Source organism: Giraffa tippelskirchi, chromosome 14 (genome assembly GCF_054371585.1).
Source record: "Giraffa tippelskirchi isolate mGirTip1 chromosome 14, T2T-mGirTip1v1.2.pri, whole genome shotgun sequence".
Lineage (NCBI taxonomy): Eukaryota > Metazoa > Chordata > Mammalia > Artiodactyla > Giraffidae > Giraffa > Giraffa tippelskirchi.
This window is the reverse complement of record NC_137288.1, coordinates 55235147-55258337: the sequence shown is the minus strand read 5'-3', so window position 1 is coordinate 55258337 and position 23191 is coordinate 55235147. Positions and strand designations below refer to the sequence as shown.

Sequence of the window (23191 nt, the reverse complement as noted above, 5' to 3'; positions counted from 1 at the left end):
TATTCTTTGCAGCCAAAGATGGAGAAGCTCTATACAGTCAGCAAAAACAAGACCGGGAGCAGACTGTGGCTCGGATCATGAACTGCTTATTGCCAAATTCAGACTTACATTGAAGAAAGTAGGGAAAACCACTAGACCATTCAGGTATGACCTAGATCAAATCCCTTATGATTATACCGTGGAAGTGACAAATAGATTTAAGGGTCTAGACCTGATAGACAGAGTGCCTGATGAACTATGGACAGAGGTTCATGACATTGTACAGGAGACAGGGATCAAGAAAATCCCCATGGAAAAGAAATGCAAAAAAGCAAAATGGCTGTCTGAGGAGGCCTTACAGATAGCTCAGAAGAGAAGAGAAGTGAAAAGCAAAGGAGAAAAGGAAAGATATTCCCATCTGAATGCAGAGTTCCAAAGACTAGCAAGGAGAGATAAGAAAGCCTTCCTCAGCGATCAGTGCAAAGAAATAGAGGAAAACAACAGATTGGGAAAGACTAGAGATCTCTTCAAGAAAATTAGAGATACCAAAGGAACATTTCATGCAAAGATGGGCTCGATAAAGGACAGAAATGGTATGGACCTAACAGAAGCAGAAGATATTAAGAGGTGGCAAGAATACACAGAAGAACTGTACAAAAAAGATCTTCACGACCCAGATAATCACGATGGAGTGATCACTCACCTGGAGCCAGACATCCTGGAATGTGAAGTCAAGTGGGCCTTAGAAAGCATCACTACGAACAAAGCTAGTGGAGGTGATGGGATTCCAGTTGAGCTATTTCAAATCCTCAAAGGTGATGCTGTGCAAGTGCTGCACTCGATATGCCAGCAAATTTGGAAAACTCAGCAGTGGCCACAGGACTGGAAGAGGTCAGTCTTCGTTCCAATCCCAAAGAAAGGCAATGCCAAAGAATGCTCAAACGACCACACAATTGAACTCATCTCACATGCTAGTAAAGTAATGCTCAAAATTCTCCAAGCCAGGCTTCAGCAATACGTGAACCATGAACTTCCAGATGTTCAAGCTGGTTTTAGAAAAGGCAGAGGAACCAGAAATCAAATTGCCAATATCCGCTGGATCATCGAAAAAGCAAGAGAGTTCCAGGAAAACATCTATTTCTGCTTTATTGACTATGCCAAAGCCTTTGACTGTGTGGATCACAATAAACTGTGGAAAATTCTGAAAGAGATGGGAATACCAGACCATCTGACCTGTCTCTTGAGAAACCTGTATGCAGGTCAGGAAGCAACAGTTAGAACTGGACATGGAACAACAGACCGGTTCCAAATAGGAAAAGGAGTACGTCAAGGCTGTATATTGTCACCCTGCTTATTTAACTTATATGCAGAGTACATCATGAGAAACGCTGGGCTGGAAGAAGCACAAGCTGGAATCAAGATTGCCGGCAGGAATATCAATAACCTCAGATATGCGGATGACACCACCCTTATGGCAGAAAGTGAAGAAGAACTAAAGAGACTCTTGATAAAGGTGAAAGAGGAGAGTGAAAAAGTTGGCTTAAAGCTCAACGTTCAGAAAACTAAGATCATGGCATTTGGTCCCATCACTTCATGGGAAATAGATGTGGAAACAGTGTCAGACTTTATTTTTTTGGGCTCCAAAATCACTGCTGATGGTGATCGCAGCCATGAAATTAAAAGACGCTTACTCCTTGGAAGGAAGGTTATGGCCAACCTAGACAGCATATTTAAAAGCAGAGACATTACTTTGCCAACAAAAGTCCGTCTAGTCAAGGCTATGGTTTTTCCAGTGGTCATGTATGGATGTGAGAGTTGGACGGTGAAGAAAGCTGAGCGCCGAAGAATTGATGCTTTTGAACTGTGGTGTTGGAGAAGACTCTTGAGAGTCCCTTGGACTGCAAGGAGATCCAATCAATCCATCCTAAAAGAGATCAATCCTGGGTGTTCATTGGAAGGTCTGATGTTGAAGCTGAAACTCCAATACTTTGGGCACCTCATGCGAAGGGTTGACTCATTGGAAAAGACCCTAATGCTGGGTAGGATTGGGGGCGGGAGAAGGGGACGACAGAGGATGAGATGGTTGGATGGCATCACCGACTCGATGGACATGGGTTTGGGTAGACTCCGGGAGTTGGTGATGGACAGAGAGGCCTGGCGTGCTGCAATTCACGGGGTCGCAAAGAGTCGGACACAGCTGAGCTACTGAACTGACACTGACTTCTACACTCCAATAGAGAGAAAGGGAAAAAACCAAAAAACTGTGATCTAATTTCTCCAAATGTCAGTTTCTATTTCTAAAATCCTCAACTGAGACAAAACCACATTCCAAGTTGAACCCTTCACATCTGTGCTATTATTATGTACTAACTCATCACTAAACTCTTTTTATACATTCTAACAGTCCTCCACAGACTGACAGTACAGTTTCCAGAACTGTGTATCAGAAGAAAACACAGCACAGCACGAAGCACTGGAAGAAGGCAAGACTGGACTGCACACATACCACCCTCCTGAGGGGCAATGACTTCCCATAAATCGTGCATTGGCATGACCTCCACTCACCTCGTACTCAGCTTTAGGCGAGGAAAAAGATTTTGTGACATAAGAACTCTGATTTCAACTCATAAGTAAGTCTAAATCATACTTAGACCTAAATAAAAATTTGAAAACATGCCAGCATATAAAACTACATTTAAATTGGTGTACTAAATTTTTTTAGAAGCACAAGCTTTAAGTAATTAAACACCCTACACATGTCTAAAATACAGCTTGATCCATTCAAATAATTCTCAACACTCCCAGAAATGCACCACGTCAGATGTGTTTATACAATATACTTTTTTCCAGTAGTTTTTAAATCTTTTCTGAAACTGATCTGCCATCATTACCAAGATGGTCCAAGGACGAAGTCCAAGGTCCTATCTGAACAATGGAGCAGAGGCCACTATATATGTCTAGAAAAGGACACTGCAAGGAAACCTGGAGACAAGCTATTTCTACCTGTATTTCTCCTACAGGTAGCTTATCGGTCACACAAATTTTACCAAAACTGTTCATCTGCCAGTTGACTAATAAGTAGTAAAACATTTTCCATTAATTACAAATCCCAACCAGTGTTAAGCCTTCATTACTTCTACTAATGCTCCCCATCATAGTCTAAGGTAAGTAACCCACCTTCGATACTGCTGACGTGAAATTTCATCTCCACCAAAAAAGTATATAGTTGACAGTTCTGTGGTGGTTTTACAACTGCTTTCTCTGATTGATGGATTATATATTATAGTAACATCCTGATGCCAAGAAAAAAATCAGGAGTGAATATTAAATATTTCACTCTGAATAAATGTCACAGTGGCTGCAGACACTGATGCACATAAACAGCACCTCCAAGATCAGATAAGATCCTACACTCCTTTCAAATAAGATGTTAGCTTTAGCCATAAAATACAGAATTATTACTTTAACCTAAAAATGAGCTCGTATTTTTAGTGCAGATATTTTCATACTTACTTCCTGTGTTCTTTCCTTGAGCACAAATTTGTCTGGAAAAATCCTTAATACTTTAGGATCCAGCAAAACTTTTTTCTGAGAATCCTTAAAACCTACAGCTTTAACAAAAGCTGCTCGAGAGCCAGTGTTACGGACAGAAATAACAATTCTACTTTCCTGGCCAGGCACTAAGTCATTCACTGTTACCATGTAACTGTCAGATAATTTTTTAACATCTTCCAAAATGAGATTACTTGTGCCTCCATATCCAGACAAAGGTATCTAAAAACAGAATACAAACATCTGGGATTATTTTTATGTAAGCAAAAAACAGAAGATCAAATTACAGAGAAGACAGTAAAAACAGATTTACTGAAATTAAAACTATTCATCTTTGTGTACTTTGGCTAATCGTTACCCCACTGCCAATCAAGCCCTATCTATAGTAAAGACTCTGCTTTAAGAGAAAAACAAACCAAAGAGCTGCAAAATTATTTACCTTCCCATATGCCAAGAATAATTATTTTTCACTGTTACAGAAACCAAGTTTAGATGACAAAGGAACAATAAGAAGATTAGTATTGATACGCTTGCTTCAGAAGTGTTCAGCATGAAAGATACTGATATTTAAATTTATCTTGAAATGCATAAAAAAGATAAATTGATAGATGGTTAAATACGTGATAGAAGAAATACAGCACAATGTTAAGTGTAGAATCTAAGTGGCATGGTATGTGAATGTTTGCCATGTAATTCTTTCAAATTTCCAGTAATTTTAAATTTCCAGCATAAAAAGTTTTGAGGGGAGAAAAATCTATGAGCATATAATCTTGCTAACTTTTGGTCCAGCAGAGTCAGGAGTGTGCCAAAGAGAAGCCAGAACTCAAATGGGCCTCAGGGGACAGCCAGCCTGGCCATGGGGGTGCAGAGTGGAGGCTCCAGGGTAGACCAGGCACCCTGAGCCATGGGGCCCCCAGGGACGCAGCACCACCAAGAAACAGGAGTCACAGAACAGACTCTATAAATAGGAGTGCAGAAAACAGGTACCCTGCAAGGATACAAACTTTTCAAACTCTTTAAATGCACTCCTTTAAATATGCTCTTTCATTCCTAATTATTAAAATAAATTTCAAAGAATCCTTTGCAAACATGAAAACATCAGTAGCTTATTTCAAGTTGTTATGTATTAAATACAATAATATTTTGAAAAATTAAACTCAGGCTGATGAAAACTCAGTATTGCCTGCCTTGTAGTAAAAATTAACAGCATTTAAAGGGCTTCAGATCTGAACTCCTGCAAAGTCCACCTCATCCACAGTGAGCTCTGTTGGTTCCAAGAGCCAAAAATATTTCTAATTTTTATTTTCCCACAGAAATTTGCCAGTAAATCTTATATAAGAAGCTAGAAAACAACAAGGAGAACCAGCTTTTGAAAACACTCAATACCAGTATTCTCTCTGTATTTTCAAAGTCTAAGAAGTCACAAATGACTACTGACTAAAAGGTTAAAATGAAGAAAGATTAAATAAAATAAAACCTGAGTAATGCTCACAGACCCAAAGATTTAACCAAAAATCTGCTGCTCTAGAGCAGGCTTCTCAGGGACTTCCCTGGTGGTCCCGTAGTTAGGACTCTGTGCTGTCACTGCTAGCGGACCGGGTTCGACCACTGGTCGGGGAACTAAGATCCCTCAAACCTACACAGCCAAAACTAAAATAAAATAAAAACCCAACTAGAGCAGGCTCCTCAGCCTTGGCACAGTGGACCCTGGGCTGGGCCATCTGATGTGGGCACCCTGTGCACTGGGGGGTGTCTGGCCACACCCTGGACTCTACCCATCAGGTTCCAAAAGTCTAACTGTGAAAACCACAAACATCTCCAGAAACCAAGTGTGCCCTGGTGGCTGAGAACCACCACTCTGCAGGCTGTTCTGCACATCACAGCTCGTAGGGCCATGCGAAGAGCTCCACAAAGCACGTGTCCACCTCCAGCATCAGATTTGCCAAAAGTATCTACTCTTTTTAAAAAACCTTTAGGTGGTGTTAATCTTGTGACTTTTCCACATTTCCTCTGTGACACCAGGGCAAAGACCAGCTTTGCAGTCCCAGCTCCACTGCCAAGTAGCTGCTCGGTTCTGAGCTGCTTTCACAGAGCTTGGGTTTCATCCCACTACCTTGTCCCTCCTTCCTCCCCTCCAGGGTTTATCACTTTTCTCTTTTAACACCCTGAATCTAGCTAAAGAAATGACTTGAAATCTTCTGAAATTATTCTGGGAAGAAACAACACAGAAAAGTCCTGTCTGTGTATCCCTGGTGTACAGAACAGAGTCTAACAAGTAATGTCAGGAGACACCCTGACGAACTGAAAGAAGAAAATTTACTTGGAAAATCAACAACTTAACCAGTTCAATCTGGACTTAACCAAACAATGGGTTCCTGAGAAGTTCAAATCGAAATGAATTAGACGAGACCTATTTTACAGGATTACTACAGTGGCTGCTTTTAAAATGGAAAATTCTACAAGGTATATAATTACTCTCTAATCTGTCTGTAAGTCTAGGTAACCAATCACATATTTTGACTTAAAAAAGAGTACATGTTATTTACCAATATTTAACCAATAGTTACAATACGTCATAAACTCCATAGGAGGAAAAAAAAGCAGTTAGAATTATTTTACCGTGAACTTAACACCTGGTTGTGATCGAACTCCAAGTTGTTTAATTTCAAGTTTGGCCAACATACAAGACAGTCGAGTAGGTGCAAATAACACGGAGATATAAATGTCTTCTTTTGGACGAATCCTGATCTCACAGTTACTGGTCAATCGCTCTTCTGAGCCAAAAGTGTGCTGCAGCTACAATTCAAAAACAACCTCTGCGTAAGACAGAGCAGCAGCATCAGAGCAGCAGCACAAACAAAACACGCCAGTAACACACTCTTCAAGGACAAACAACACAAGACGGCCTGAACGTAAAAGAACATGACACAGAACAGAGCTGTGTACTCCACAAACCTGAAAGCAGTCCTGGTCTTGTCCTCTGACAAGCAGGCGTAAATGTTGGGCTGCAGATGCAGAATTGTTTCTTAAAGCTAGTTTCTGAAGCCTAGAAACAATAGCACGTTTTAAAATGTGGTTTTCTTCCACGGATGCTGCTATAATCACAAAAACAAAGCCAGTTAAAACCGACTACAATGCATTGAGGCAGACGGACTGCCTGAGCCACGTGGGTGGCGCTCCCCAGTCCTGGAACTCCGAATTTCTGAGAACGTGCACTCAAGACTCACCACATTGGAGAGGACTTTCAGTTTAATCTCTCTCCTGTTACAGCTCCTTAGCTGCCCTTATTATCCACACTCTATGTGTAGGAATTATCTGTTTTACAAAATAGTCATCAGAAAATATGGATGAACTATTTCATTTAGTCAAGATCATGCTTAGCTCCAAAACCTACCTTTCATGGAAACAAGGGTCCTAAACACGTTGTACAGATTTTTTACTTTAAGAGGCTCATCTGTACAAAGTAGTCTTTTAAACAGCATACTGCAATTAACCTAACTTTTACAAAACTCAGAATGCAAGTAGCACTGCAGCTGGCTGGCAATATGAAAATCCTCCAGCCTCTGCAAATACATGCATTCTCTCTTCACTGGAGAACAGAAAATACATAAATACATCTCTATTTTACACAAATTTTGAAAGTTAACAGTTAAATTATCTAAGCTGTGGTCTATGCCTTGTGTACTTTGTATTAAAAAGGAAATGCTGCTGAGTTTAATTAACCTCAGAGTAAAATCAAAGACCTTTGGTTATTACCACACCCAAGAAAAGCCTTCCACAGGTACTCTGCCTGGGAAAGACTTGCAGAAAAAATTTTTTTTCATAAAAACAAAGCCAATTAAAACCAAGGGCAGTGTTCAGAGACGGACTGGCTGCATGGGCACAGGAGCCACTGTGGAGGGCGGTCCTAAAACCCAAGGCCATGCAGGACAGCGCAGGAGTCTAGCTGAGAGTGCTCTCACTAGAGCTGCCCATGGAAAACCACCCTTCACCAGCTGGACCATAAAGGCCTCTGAGAGGCAACATCTGTGTTCCTTCTTTCCACCAGCCCCAGAGCTTTCCAGAGAAGGAACCAAGATACTTGTAGTAGCCTAAGTTTGGTCATCAGCAGAGAATTCACCAAAGAGCTTAAGAAAACTGAAACCTAATTTTTTTGGCTTGTATTTTAAAAACATGAAAAATTTAACTGAAAGATATGAATTCATGGTATGACGAATATTGAATATAAGATAGTTTTATTTCAGTTCTAAGAACCTGAACATGGTTGTCATGGAGATAGGGAAGAATAGCAGTCGGTGATGACAGCCGCTGTGCATACTCACTGTGTTCTACCGAGGGGGACGCCTCCCCAGGCCAGAAACTGTTTGTTGGATAAAATCGAAGGAATATCTGAGCTGAGAGATTCAGGCACCAGAAGCCTATTTCCTGAAGAAACTATTTCACCTTTTAACATCACTTCATACTGAGGGCCAAATGGCTGCACAAATATTTTCAAGATCCTAAGTAAAGAAAACCATCTAAGTTCAGTGTTCAGAACTCAATTCTTTCAGCAGCTACTCTCCTACCCGCTTCCTTCATCCAAGAGCCTGAGCTGGGTGCTGAGGACACAACGCGCGCCCTTCCTCAGAGCTGATGTCCCAGAGGAGGAAACCAGGCACGTGCCTGAGTGCAGGGGAGAGGAGTTCACAGGCGAGGAATCCGGATAGGACTGAGGAAAGCCTCCGGGTGGAGACTCGACCCCGGCGGGAGGCGGCTGGGCTAAGCTACGTGTACCAGGCAAGTTCACAAGCCGGTGACAAGGATGCTCTGACCACTGTATGGTGATATTCACTCAGGATTTGGAGAAGGAGTGGGGAAATATCTTTAACAACTGACAAGGTCAACGGATGGTGTCCTTGGAGAGGAGAGGTTAGTGAGAAACATAGTAATACTTTCAAATATATTTGAAAATAGCGATTTCTTACTTTCTAGTCAGTTGGTTTACAAGGACATTTTCAGTGAACAGAAAGAAGGTCTGAGGCAAAAGGAAAGAGCTGTGCTGTCTGCCACGTGAAGTGAAGCATGTTCTCTGTCCTCCTGCCCATAGACTAGAGCACAAACTCGCCATGGTGAACACCTTTACATTACCTTTCCTCACAGCCCGTGGGATCCTCTGGAGAAAATGAAACTATAACTTCATGCTCTTCTCCAGGTTTAAGGAATAGTTTCTCTGGATCCACCGAAAAGTGACTTCCTTGATCTGGGATCTAAATGTTGACGTAGTAAGTCACAGCTTTCACGCATCCATGCCCTTGTCTCCCACTGATGACCATACATCTTCCCTCCTCCTTGTCCACCAGAGCCCTGCCCATCCTTACTTCCTGACTGCAAACACCTCCTAACACACCCACACATATCATAAGTGACATCTACACAAGTGGATCCTGTCCTCCACCCCACCAGCTACAGGGTAACACGTCTTCAAGAACTAATCTGGGGCTTAGTTCTTATATGTACAATGTGAGGCATCCCAGCTGAAGTTCTTTGTCACCTGCCTTATGCTCAGGCAACACTAGCTCTGGTTCTTCCTCCTGACCCCCACACCACCCTCCCCAGCCCCAGACAAGGTCGGCGGACAGCAACCTTCAGAACCCGAGGGGTCACTGACCATCTCAGTCCAAGAGAATAAGCTACCATCTCTGATGCAAATTCTTACCTTGATATCCAGGTGGACATCAATATTCCCAGCATTTTTCAGAGGTAAGTACTGCCTTGCCGAGGAAGCCACACTAGCAAACAAGTGCAGAGTCTAGGGGACGGAATAAAGCAGGCATTTTTTAAATATCACACTTAGCCTGGAATCAACGTGGACATATGGTAAAAGCAAAGGCAGGAGCCCAGGGTACCTGGAGGTCTTTCGGGGCATGGATGCGGGCAATTCCTGTTCTTGCTCGAAGACTGATGCTTTTAATGACTGGTGTGGGGTTTGGACTATCAACTTCTATATCGACTCTTGCCAAAAATTCTTCTGCTGAGTCTAGAATCTCTATAAAAGGTCATTCTTTTAGTTCAGACAACAGTTATTTAATCCTAAATGCCACATGTGGTCCAACAGTACGCCCTTGGGGGTACAAAAAAATCTTAAGCAAAATGACTTTTTAAAGAACTCAGAAAGAAACAGAAATGAGTGGAGGAGAAAAAGGAAGAAAATATCTGATAGATGAGATAACATCAGTTAAGAGAAAAGATCCCAAAAGGTCTTCAGTAGTACTTGCTTGGGTTACCCACATTTGGATGGGTTTGACCCAAAATAGCACACTGTCTGCCCAATTTTAAAACATCATAAAATACCTGACAAATTACAGGGAACATCTGACACATTCATTGATGGAAGAAATAAGCCTCAACTTGCTAGTTTATTTAGCTACAGAGTAAAGCAAATACCATAAAATGTAAACATGATACCTGAAGAAGTGATCTGTTTCTTTGGACTATGGAAAAGAACCCAAACTACCAGAAATTCTGGATCCTGTAAAATAAAAAAAACGTTTGCATATACAGTGAAAAGGAAAGTAGTTTGGAACTTGACTTCCTCCTTAACTCTAAACCAGTCCCTCCACCTCCCAGTTACCTGTCCGTCGTCACTGGCAGGCATCATGTGGTTGATCACCGACGGGGCGGCCAGCTGTGCGATCGCGTGGGCGTAAGGCAATGCTCTCAAAGCTGCGTGGATGGGCTCCTTGGAAAAGGTGAAGCAGCGCCAGGCCACAGCATTCTGTCAGAAACGGGAGGGGCTACTTCAGCAGAAATGGTGTCATGCTGGTGGGAGGCTACATCTGTTCACAGAGCCTTAACAAAAACACTGACATTCTTGACAGAAGTCAGCCAAGGATGCTACCAGCTGTACCTACACCTGTCCACGAAGCTCTGTGAAAGGTCCCTCACGAGCAATGTACTTACAGCACTGATAATCAGTCTGATGGGTATGTTGGCATGTGTCTTGTTCACCAGTTTTAGAGGCAGAGCTTTCCAGCTTCCGTAAGTCAAGTCGCCAAAATCAAGAACACCTTTCTTTTCTGTTTCTACCTAATTATGGGGGAAAAAGAGATTTATAGAAACAATATATTACTAAACATGACAGTTTATATCACTGCCCTTCTAACCACAAATAGTCAGTATTAAAGGTAAGCTTACCTGAAATTCCAAGAGCTACTTTACAATCGCTACTTTCTACCAAAAAAATTCTTTTTTTTAATGTAGTCCATGTACCCAAATATACTACAGAACAAAGTTACAGCTGAGCTGCGGCTGCTTTGAGAAGACTGCTAGTCAAGCCCTCAGGCTCTTCACTACCATGGATGTAGTACTGCCTTCACATGCCCACAAAGCCGAGTCTCCATGTGCATCCACACTGAACCCACAGCACTCCTCAAATCTCCGAGTGATGCTGTCACTGGACACGGTTCCAAGAGAAGCCCTCCTTCACAGAACACAGGAGGCTGCCCTGGTTGATTCTGCATGTGATACTCCAGACCTCTCACCTAACCACTTACCACACTGCTTCTTAGAGTGGAATCTAAAAGGCGAATGTATAACATCCAACATTTACAAAGCACCAGGAATAATCCCTGGATCTGCTTAAATTTCTCAGTCTCCCTCACTTTTTTTTAAAACTAGTTCTATCAAGTGACTTTATTGAGCATTCCCCACGGACACCCATTCACATGGTCACTGGAAAGCTAACCCTGACCCTCAAGAAGTGAATCTGAAGCAATTTTCCAAGAGTTACTTTTCTGGGGTGAGGAAAATCAAGCCTTGTTTTATGTGTGGAGATAGGTTCTTGGCTAACTAGGTTATACTGAAAATTTCAGCACAACCAAAGGGGAAAAAAAAATCCATAGTGTTGAAGAACCAAGAAATGGGAGAAAATAATCACAAAGCGTAACTACTGGCAGGGATTTATATTCCAGAATACAAAGAACATCTATAAAAATTTATAAAGACGCTCAAAACAAAAGAAAAATGGGCAAGAAATATGAACAGGCAGTTCAGAGAAGAGGAAGCCAGGACAGCTAACAGACACATGAAATGATGCTCAATGCCACAGTCACACAAACATGAAAGTCACAACTGGAACTTCACATCCACGAAGGAAGCCAACAGTTCACAATCTAACAACATGTCAGCAACAATAGGCACTCACATCTGTTTCCTCAGGGAACACACGTCAGCAGGTGGCCACAGAGAGCCAGAAAAAAGCACACATACATAAAATGCCATGCTCGCTTCAGCCGCCTGGACAGCCTCTAACAAGTCAGGAAGGTTACTGAGCGGTCTCACAGATGCAGCCTCTATGAAGTCTCTGAACCACCTCTCATGGGGACACTGCTCCCCCATCATATCCTGCTGCACCTTCAGGTCCAACTACTCCTCCTGGAAGGCTCTGCCCCACTGGGCTAAGGCTGAACCATCCCTTATACTGAGGTCCCGAGGCTCATCTCTGCGCTGGACTCAGAGCTCAAATGACACCCCAGACCAGTGAAATCGCAGTCTCTAGGGCTGAGACACAGCCATCACTGTTTCTTCAAGTGAGTTACGTGACTCCAAGGAGCAGACCAATCCACTAACCGTAACTTACATGAACCTGTCAAAACACGACAGCCTCAAATACTACTTAGTTTTTGTTTCTGCTACAAAAATGTAGTCTGAATGTAAAAACAGAATTTAAAACTCTTAAGAGAAAAACATAGGCAGAACACTCAGTGACATAAATCAAAGCAAGATCCTCTATGACCCACATCCTAGAGTAGTGGAAATAAAAACAAAAGTAAACAAGTGGGAGCTAATGAAACTTAAAAGCTTTTGCACAGCAAAGGAAACTTTAAGCAAGGTGAAAAGACAACCAACCCTCAGAATGGGAGAAAATAATAGTAAATGAAACAACTGACAAAGGATTAACTTCCAAAATATACAAGCAACTCATGCAACTCAATACCAGAAAAACAAATAACCCAATCAAAAAGTGGAAAAAAGACCTAAACAGGCATTTCTCCAAAGAAGACATACAGATGGCTAACAAACACATGAAAAGATGCTCAACATCGCTCATTGAGAAATGCAAATCAAAACTACAATGAGATATCACCTCACACCGATCAGAATGGCCATCATCAAAACGTCTACCAACAATAAATGCTGGAGAGGGTGTGGAGAAAAGCTCTTGCACTGTTGGTGGGAATGTAAATTGATACAGCCACTAATGGAAGACGGCATGAAGATTCCTTAAAAAACTAGGAATAAAACCACCATATGACTCAGCAATCCCACTCCCAGGCATACACCCTGAGGAAACCAAAACTGAAAAGACACATGTATCCCATGGTTCACTGCAGCACTATTTATAATAGCTAGAACATGGAAGCAACCTAGATGTCCATCGACAGATGAATGGATAAAGAAGTTGTGGTACATATACACAATGGAATATTACTCAGCTGTAAAAGGAACGCATGTGAGTTAGTTCTGATGAGGTGGATGAAACTAGAACCTATTATACAGAGTGAAGTAAGTCAGAAAGAGAAAGATAAATATCATATTCTAATGCATATATATGAATCTAGAAAAATGGTACTGAAGAATTTATTTACAGGGCAGTAATGGGGAAACAGAAATAGAGAATCGACTTATGGACATGGGGAGGGGTGACAAGAGGGTGAGATATATGGAAAGAGTAACATGGAAACTTACATTACCATATGTAAAATAGATAGCCAACAGGAATTTGCTGTATGGCTTAGGAAATTCAAACAGGGGCTCTGTATCAACCTAGACGGGTGGAGTGGGGAGGGAGATGGGAGGGAGGTTCAAAAGGGAGGGAATATATGTATACCTATGGCTGATTCATGTTGAGGTTTGACAGAAAACAACAAAATTCTGTGAAGCAAGTATCCTTCAATAAAAAATAAATTAATTTTTAAAAATGTAGTCGGTTTAAGGACAGGTTCAAAAGCCTGGTTCAGTGGAATGTATTGAAACACAGAAAGTCAATGACACTGTCTCAAATAGGGGTAATTTGGTAAAGTCATCACAACTGGGGGAAAGCAGATGCTACTGACACCCAGTAAGCAGAGACCAGGGCTCTGCTAAGCTCCCCACACTGTACATGACAGCCTCCACCACATAATAACCGCCCAGTCAGACATGGCAATGGTGCCAAAGCTACGAGTCCCTGCCCTGGAACAAGCATGGCACAGCTGATTAAAAAATTCATAAAATGCCACTTAAGCACAATGTAAAGATCACTAAGAGTTGTAATAACAGAACTTCCACAAACTCTACTTCCTCCTCCACACCATGACAAGTAAACCGCTAAGCCCAGGCAGTAAGTACAGCCCCAGGGAGGGCAAAGAAAAGCACGTGCACGCAGCAAAGGAGGCCTGCAAGGTCCTCATCAGCCTGCTTGGGGAACCCCACCCATACCACACCTCGAAGCAGAAGCACAGTTACAGCTCCTCTGAAGCAAAGAACAAAATGGGTGCAGTAGGAGCAGTTCAGAGCCCCAAAGAAGGTGGCTAAACTCACGTCAGGTTCCACCGCAGGCCCTTCAGTCTCTAATCACTGGGAAGAGTGTTCTGCTCATCCTGCTCTGCACTCAGCCCACCCCCTCGCTGGTTCCCAAATTGTGTTCAGTGTGCTAGTTCTGAGTCTACTCATAACCAACAAGAAGATGACACTACATGTGCAGTCACACTTGTTAGCTAATGCTACAATCTGTAATCATCTGGTGAGGTTTAGAAATCACTGATACTTGGCCACATCCTCCCCCTCCCATGATTCTGATTTAGCTGGTGTGGGTGGGACCAGGCATTGGGGTGCACCTAAAACCCCCAGTTATTTCAGTGTCCAGGGTAAAGAGCCACTGTCCTAAGGAGCCTCCTATCCAGAAGGCACTTCACTGTCCCCAGTGAGCTAGACCTAAATTTCTTTCACTTCCAGAAAAGGGGAGATTGTAGAATAGGAACGTTTTTAGGTATGGAAAAAAATGGAGGAGAGAATCTGAACATGGTGCTTTACCCTCACACATCAAACTACAGAATGGAAACCAGCTGGAAAACTGGGTTTAATGTTATACTTTGTTTACACACTTCTTGGCAAGTATACCTGTGCTTCTGTAAAACAAATAACTGTGTCTTGTTTTTGGCAGTGCTCTGCATTTTGTGGGACCTGAGTTCCCTGACCAGGGACTGAACCCCCTTGACAGTGGTAGTGCAGAGTCCTAACCACTGGACCACCAGGGAATTCCCAGAAATAATTTTAAATTTTGGAATAAGACGATATTAAGAGCCAATGTTTAGCTTGATTATAACTTTCTGGCATAGTCATCCACAAATTCATTTTACCCAAATATCACTTCTAAAGTTTACATAACCTCATTAAAATACCAGGTGTGACAAAGACCCACTCACAGTCACCTCAATCATGGGGGTCTCAGCAATTGCAGTGAGGACGACCCTGCTCGCCAGGGCTTCTGCCTGTGCCACAGTCTCTGCGTCGGCTGAGAATGGCCAGGAAGCAACACTGAATATACATCGGAAGATCCCGGGATCAGACGGTATGAAGAGCACTTTAATCTCTTCTGTGGCATGAGGTCTTATGATGACTCTATTCTTGAAAACTAAACAAGGATAAGCTGAAAAATCCACCTTAAAAAGAAGAGACATGTGGTCTGTTAAGAAATAACTTCACACTGAAAATCAGGAGGAAAAAACAATGAGTTTAAGATCTGTTTTCATAGTCAAACTACCAAACCTAGACATGTTAGCTATAGAGGATGATACTGTTAAAGAGACAGATTCTTCATCTGCATCAGCAGTGACACCTTCTAAAAAGAAAAGTTTAATTGATCAGTTCTTTGGAGTTGAATTTGAGACAACCATGAAATGTACAGAATCTGAAGAAGAAGAAGTCACTAAAGGAAAGGAAAGTCAGCTTCAGCTTAGCTGTTTCATCAATCAAGAAGTCAAGTATCTTTTTACAGGACTTAAGTTGCGACTTCAGGAAGAAATCACCAAGCAGTCTCCAACATTGCAAAGAAATGCTTTGTACATCAAATCTTCCAAGATTAGCCGGTTACCGGCTTACTTAACTATTCAGATGGTTTGATTTTTTTTACAAAGAGAAGGAATCTGTGAATGCTAAAGTTCTTAAGGATGTGAAATTTCCTCTTATGTTGGATGTGTATGAACTATGTACACCAGAACTTCAAGAGAAAATGGTTTCTTTTCGATCAAAATTCAAGGATCTAGAGGATAAAAAAGTAAATCAGCAGCCCAAAGCAGGTGATAAAAACAGTAGTACCCCAAAAGAAGTTAAGTATGAACCCTTTTCTTTTGCTGATGACATTGGCTCCAATAATTGTGGATACTATGATTTACAAGCAGTGCTAACGCATCAGGGAAGGTCTAGCTCTTCAGGCCATTATGTATCATGGGTGAAAAGGAAACAAGATGAATGGATCAAGTTTGATGACGATAAGGTCAGCATTGTGACACCAGAGGATATCTTACGACTTTCTGGTGGTGGAGACTGGCACATAGCTTATGTTCTACTCTACGGGCCTCGCAGAGTGGAAATAATGGAAGAGGAAAGTGAACAGTAATCTTCATTTTAGCTATTTATGCTTAGGTGTGAAATAAATGTTACTTGTTGATCATTTCTATAACCCAGAGCTTTGGAGGAAGATGTTTAGGTGGTTATATGTGTTTCCCCTCATGTGGAACAAGAGAGGGCAGAAGCAGACCACTCTGTGTTATCGACCTAAGAAATTACAGAAAAGAGAAAATTGCCTTTGGACTGTGCTGCCCTGTGTAAAGGTGGCAGGAAGTTTTTAAAAAGCTTATTGCTTGGATTAATTTTTAAAAATTATGAGTTGAAATGCCTTTCAACCATTATTACCTTCTGTGATAATTGTTCTCCCTTTTTCAGCCCAAGATTCAGCAATCAGATGTTTATTGCACACCTATTACTCTATTATTTGTTGTTCTTGCATGGTTCAAACCACCAGTGATTCAGTAGCTGCCCATCCTTTGCCTTATCTAACACAAATGTTGCCAGGAAGGTGGAAAGGAACTCAGTTTGATCTCATTGTGTAACTCAGTGCTGCGTCCCCACCCCCATGGAAACATGGGTACAATCAAGTATTTGTCCAGCCTGACTGTTGCTGGCTTTTCATGACTTTAAAATAAATTGTGACCAAATAATAGTACATTTGATTATACATTTGTTACTGTGTCTCTGATGTACTATGGTTTGTACATTGAACTTTGCTATGGTTTTGTAGTAATGGACCTTAAAATGTTGACAAGCTCCAGTTGCTTATTTTTAGAAAATGAGGATATTTAATAAAAAAAAAAAAAAAGAGGAAAACAAACAAACAAAAAAAAACAAAAGCACCCATGTCTCATAATTCAATATCTGGAAAAATAAAATCAGTCAAATTTATCAGGACTTTTGTTTTCTCTTTTTGGCCACATCGCATGGCTTGTGGGACCTTTTCCAAGGACTAAACCTGGGCTGAGGCAAGGAAAATGCCAAATACTAATGAAAGGACCACCAGGCAACTCCCATAAGGACTTCTGAAGAGAAGTTATTTTTACCTCCACTTTCTTTGAAAGGGTGCTGGAAATGGCAGCACTTTCAGCCCTGGACATCACCCTATAGGACCTGCCTCCCACCCTGGACGTCACCTGGGACCTGGTCTCGGCAGCTGTGTGCAGACTCATCTCCAAGGTTCGTCAGGCCTCCGAGGTTACAATTCTGACTCATTCAAATCCCTCCCTCCTCACCCTAAATGAGAATCTTCTTCTTTACTCCCACTTCCAAAGATAACATTACCTCCTACGTGCCCCTCCAATCTCACCACCTCTCACCCTCAACCCTTTCTCCAGGCATTTGTTTTCCTCTGCCCTCAGGATCAGAGGGGAAGAGTCAGGAAAAAGGAGAGAGAGGGTACAGTCTTATTAATTAGATAAATCAAGGTCATCACTAGGAGCTAAGAGGAAAGAGTAAACCCACCCACCAACATCTGTCTGTGAGGAGCTGCTGACAGTGCTTCCCATCCTCCCCATTTGCTGAAGCCCACAGGATCTTGAGTCTTTCTAGTCAGTGGCTGTGAGGGATCATGTGAGAGACTCCTACTCTCAAGTTGAAACTGTGTTTCCAGGTATTTCAAACGGTCATGTAAAGGACTTCCCTGGTGGTCCACAGGTTGAGTGCCTGCCTTGCAATATGGTGGATGTGGGTTTGATTCCCTGGTCAGGGAACTAGGCTCCCATACGCCTCAAAGTAACTAAATCCATGTGTTGAAACTGAGTCCACATGATGCAATGAAGATTCCAAGTTAGGAGACCTGACACAGCCAAGTAAATAAATAGATAGATATTAAAAAAAGAAGAAGATCATGTAAGAACACAATCAGATAAATTCACTTACCAAAAGCAGGTATAGGTCCCAACAGTAACTTGTTTCTTTTGGGGGTTTTGTTTTGGTTTTTTGGATAAATGCAGCAATTTATATTCAATCACATTGAACAAAACCAGCAGAGACCAGAAACTCAGAGCTCCAGTCAGGGGTTTAAACGATAGCACAAAAAGCATATTTGCATGATTTTATAAACAAGTGACAATGAAGTATCATGGTTAATAAATGAACAGTAACACCCGGTAATATCAGAAACAAACTCAGGTTTCACTTTCACCAGAAGTACTACAACAAAAGAAGAACCAAGATAAAGACACCTTCCAACACCTCTGTGTCAGGTGCAGGGCAGGGACAAGCTCCCTGCATCAAGGGAGAGGTAGGGAAAGGAGAAGTCCAGCATCAACCATAAGGTGACCACTCAATCAAGAGACAGACACAGGGAGCTCACCTTTTCACCATCGACACTGACTTCCAACACCTCTGTGTCAAGTGCAGGGCAGGGACAAGCTCCCTGCATCAAGGGAGAGGTAGGGAAAGGAGAAGTCCAGCATCAACCATAAGGTGACCACTCAATCAAGAGACAGACACAGGGAGCTCACCTTTTCACCATCGACACTGACACTGAGAACCCCGATGCTGACCTGCAGCCAGCGGTCAGTGGGGTTCAGGACACTGAGGTAGGTTTGTGAAGCGATGCCAACACAGCAAGCATGAGGAAACTTCAATTCCTCGGGCACGCTTACTCTCCCTGGAAAGAGAGGAAGCCGAGTCAAAACCACATCCAACCTAATTAAAATAACAAAAGAACTCCAAGTTCAGAGCATGAGACAGACAGGAGTTTTACCTGCGTTTTTACATTTTTCTAAGGCCACTCAGGGACCCTTGCACAGAAATATGGTCTGTGTTCCAAATTCAGGATAAAGAAAAAAGCTCACATGAAATTCACTCTAATCATTACTTCCTTGAAACAAACCAGTTTTAAGGTCCCAACTGAGAAAATAATTCAACCTTTAAATAACAGCAACCAACAACAAGCAGCATCAGAGTAAAAGGGTCTTACCAAGTCCTGACACCACTGATGAATCCCATGACTCAATTCCACAGTCTGGATGGAGAGACTGCACAGGAAGCACTTTGGCCGCATTCAGAAGGGTCTGACTGAAGGCATCAGAGTACAGGTTACAAAGGGAAGAGGAGGCCATCAGCCCCGAGCCGATATCCTGTCCCAGGCAGAGGCCTGCAGTCACCGAGCGCTGGACACGCTCTCCCACAACAGCAGGGTGACAGCTTCCTGGGAGCCCACAGGATAGCCCACAGGCGGTGGCACCACAGGCCTGGCAGCGAGGCAGGGTGGCACTGCTGGCTGCAGGCAGTGCCCCAGAGTGCGGCTGGGCGCACGGAGCCGCGGGGAGGGGATAGCGCACTGAGACTGCAGGGCCTGTGGGGGGCATATGCTGCCTCATGGGTGCAGGGCCGCAGCCCTCGGTGCTGGGGACAGACGTCTGGTAAGGACCCTGGCCACCGAATTCGCTGTCAGTAGCTGATGTGTCTCCAGGGGTCACGTGCCCACCGTCGAGCACAGGTGCCTGGCGGGACATGGGGAGGCACGGTATGGCCAGTGTGGCCAGGCGGAGGCCGGATTCGCTCGGCACAGCCAGGCTGACCTGCTCCAGGTCACCACGGTCTGAGGTCAAACCCGTCACACTGGTCTGTGACCGATCTTCACTCTTGGAGGAAGGCAGTCTACTGGAGCTAAAGTCTAGTTTTACATTTTCAGGTCTGCTGCTCAGAGAAGTTGTTTCAGTCACTTTTTCTGTGTCCAAGTTCTTCTGGATAATATACGATAATGCTCCTTTTCCTCTACTTTGAAATGGACTTTTTTCTCTCAACTTATCTGCAGCTGGCTCCTGAGCTGGAACTGGACTGGCCTGGATAATTGTGGTGCTCAACTCACTGGTGATATCACTCTGTGTGACAGAAAATGTTCAGAAATTATCCACAGATAAAATGAATATTTCAAATGCAAGCCATGCTGATACACTCTCAAAGAGCAGAGATCTACATGACATCACAACTCTAAAAAAACACGGCTATAAGAGTAATAGTTTCTGTAGCCATGAAAAGCAGGATTAAGAGTTAGAAAATCTGCATTCATTGTTTTTTGGCAACCCACTCCAGTTTTCTTGCCTGGAGAATCCCATGGACAGAGGAGCCTGGCAAGTCTACAATCCATGGGGTCACAAGAGTCAAACACGACTTAGTGACTAAACCACCACCACCACCATTCACTGTTTTTACCAATTATAGAACCAGAAACAAGTAGTTTTGTTTAGTAACTAAGTGCCTTCAAACTCCTGAATTTTACATCTACGACGTCGTGGTCTGGCCTCCCTTCCTCTCTCCACATTCACAATTCAGTGTGGCCATGAATCAAATGCAGGGTGTGTTCTGTGATTCCCTCTTCCCTCACACCTGACTCCAAGTAGGCCCCATCGACCTCTGCTGGACACGCCATCAGCTGAGGCTGTCCATTGCCTCCTGAAGCTCCCACAGTGCACTTCACTGCACAGCGTGTCTTCATGTGCTCCACCAGACTGAGAGCTTTTTGAGGGAAGACATTAAATATGTGTACCTGCAGTGCCAACCCAGCTCAAGTAGCTGTTAGAGCAAAACGTGTGCGTGCACGCACGCTCACTTACTTTAAAGGAAAAAGAGGAACCAAAATTAGTCAGGCCTGAATTCAAGTCTGAGTCCTACATCAGTAAGACTTCAGAGGTAAGTGTGAGTAAACAAGTGACGGAAGTGCTTACCTCACGGTCGTCAAGGCCACGACATGAGCCCATGGAGGGAGTGATGCTCTGCTGCTCAGAAACATACGTCAGCCTGCTGACACTGGCCTCTGGACATGTCAGCTGGGAAGACTCCCCCTCACAGGGGCGCTTCTGTGGATGAGCTGCTGAACCAAAAGACTCCAGGGCACCCCTGGGAGAGAGAACACCTGTGTCTGGACTTGTCCATCCCTTCACTTAACATCACCTACATGGCAGAAAGCCCTTCCTGCTTGTCTACAACCCCGTCAACCTTCACTACGGTCTGTCCCAGTCACCATATGCAACTCAACCCTGTATTCATTCTTCTTACCCTTGATTACACCTTCTTACCCTTATCTAAATCTGTGAATTATAGTCCTATTGAATGAAGTATCTGGTAAGCTACTGAAAAAAAAAATGTCGTGGCAGTTTCATTAATAAATTCCATATACAATCCCTTAACAGTGTTAGCTTTTCATTCAACAGTTAATGAAGACCTGATATAGACCAACAAACAGAGTACTCGGCAACTCCTGCCCCAAAGAGCAAAGCAAAAACAAGAAACTCGTGGATGAGTACACAGAAATGGGCAGAGCCGCACCATGGTGGGGAGATAAAGGGCTCAGCTCCTGGCTGATCATCAAGCAGGCACAGCCAAACCCCTGTACTCAGGGGCTATACATCGGGAGATGAGTCCTGAGGAAAAAATTAGGGCTAACTATAGAGATTCACTAAAAGGATATGTCATACATCACTATTAGTACTAAAGCAGGGCATCTTAGATGTCATATAGGAGAAGGAGGCTATGGCAATTAGGGTACAGACATACAATAAAACACTGGGCAACTATTTTAAATCATGCAGTTCAATACTACCAACGGGCTCAGAAAGATGTTCAGGATATATTAAGTTTAAAAAAGTTAGTAAGCAATAAATAGTAAGATCCCACATACACGTTCCACATTCGATCAATCCCCAGCACACAGCTAGTCCAGCCTGACAGAGGAGGGACCAGGCTTCCTCTCAAGGAGGGGTAGGAGACACACTGGGTGGGAAACACCATCACAGCCACCTTTGGAACAGCTGCTGTGCCCCTGCAAACTCCACCACTTGGTTTCAGGTCCTTAATTAACTGGACTGAATTTTACTTCCCCCCTCTTTTTCTTCCCCCACAAAGTTTGGAATACTCAGGTGGGCAATGGATACAGAGAGAAAATCCTATTTTGACTTCTGGATTTTTACAAGGACCAAATCAAGACAGCACTGATCCAACAATGCTGCTGCTGCTACTGCTAAGTCGCTTCAGTCGTGTCCGACTCTGTGCGACCACATAGACGGCAGCCCACCAGGCTCCTCTGTCCCTGGGATTCTCCAGGCAAGAACACTGGAGTGGGTTGCCATTTCCTTCTCCAATGCATGAAAGTGAAAAGTGAAAGTGAAGTCGCTCAGTCCTGTCCGACTCTTAGCGACCCCATGGACTGCAGCCTACCAGGCTCCTCCATCCATGGGATTTTCCAGGCAAGAGTAATGGAGTGGGGTGCCATCGCATTCTCCGGACCCAACACTAGTGAATCTCTAACCAATGGAAACAAAATACTAACCAACTTGCTTCAGGCCCACTTTAGCCCTGAATGACATGCACCTGCGTGGGTTCTGTATGCACACGCACACACATGCACACACTCATACTCACACAGACAACATGGGGAGGCATGAAGAAGAGTTCTGGGTACTGTGGCGCATGCTGAGTCTAGTTCCTCTGGTCAAAAGGAACAGAAGCACTGAGGCTGTTAGTACCTCAAGCAATGAGAACTGAACCGTAAGAACACACATAAACAAAAGGAGAGAAATTCAGGATGCCAGACTGGTGCCAGCCACACAGAGACTCAAGGCAGCACTGGTCCTGCCAGAAGGTGACTGGACACTAAAGACCAGCAGCAGGACTGCCAGCAAGCAGCACGGTCAGCAGACAATGCGCTCTTACTAGAAAGATGTGGCCACTCAACAGATCAATGTTCTAACTGACATTTCACCGTGAATGTTAAGAAATTTAATGAATATGAGTTGGAGAAACAAGGAAAAAAAAAAGACTAAAAACATGAAAGCCATTCTACAATTAAAAAGTACAAGTAGGATTTCAATAAAAAGAAATTAATACAAAATGAATGTTCATACTGGTAGCCATGAAAAGCATAAGTTGGTACAGCAGAAAATCAGTAATGCTGAGTAAACACTTGAACAGCTAGGCTACTCCATGATACAGGGAGAATGCAGAGATATGAAGATGAGGAGAAGGACACAGGCGCAGATGCCCCGAGAGGCAGTCCCAGCTCTGGGCATCTCAGAAGGAAGAGGTCCCAGGAAACAGGAAATGAACTCTCCTCAAGGGAGAA

At 43.2% G+C, this 23191-nt stretch overlaps 1 protein-coding gene and 1 pseudogene across 48 annotated transcripts in view; one reads left to right on the top strand and one right to left on the bottom strand.

The window, feature by feature from the left end:
* LOC145534388 (nucleoporin SEH1) overlaps positions 1–23191 on the bottom strand; it is a 101910-nt gene that overhangs the window by 25093 nt on the left and 53626 nt on the right. For 26 of the 48 annotated variants that reach the window (XR_014074526.1, XR_014074524.1, XR_014074525.1 and 23 more), the window contains 15 exons: positions 20799–20970; positions 19049–19955; positions 18588–18736; positions 14982–15212; positions 10471–10596; positions 10142–10285; positions 9976–10039; positions 9417–9556; positions 9227–9319; positions 8659–8777; positions 7854–8030; positions 6487–6577; positions 6151–6327; positions 3493–3753; positions 3157–3272 (listed from right to left, as the gene is read on the bottom strand). Coding sequence is in view for 15 of the 48 variants with exons in the window: in XM_081561761.1 (XP_081417887.1) it covers positions 3157–3272; positions 3493–3753; positions 6151–6327; positions 6487–6577; positions 7854–8030; positions 8659–8777; positions 9227–9319; positions 9417–9556; positions 9976–10039; positions 10142–10285; positions 10471–10596; positions 14982–15212; positions 18588–18736; positions 19049–19955; positions 20799–20970 (2967 nt within the window). In the remaining 33 variants the exon portion in view is untranslated. Of the gene's footprint in view, positions 1–3156; positions 3273–3492; positions 3754–6150; positions 6328–6486; positions 6578–7853; positions 8031–8658; positions 8778–9226; positions 9320–9416; positions 9557–9975; positions 10040–10141; positions 10286–10470; positions 10597–14975; positions 15213–18587; positions 18737–19048; positions 19956–20798; positions 20971–23191 lie in introns of all 48 variants that reach the window. The other 22 variants (XR_014074522.1, XR_014074523.1, XR_014074535.1 and 19 more) reach the window with 3 other exon arrangements.
* On the top strand, positions 15325–16231 carry LOC145534824 (ubiquitin carboxyl-terminal hydrolase 14 pseudogene; annotated as a pseudogene).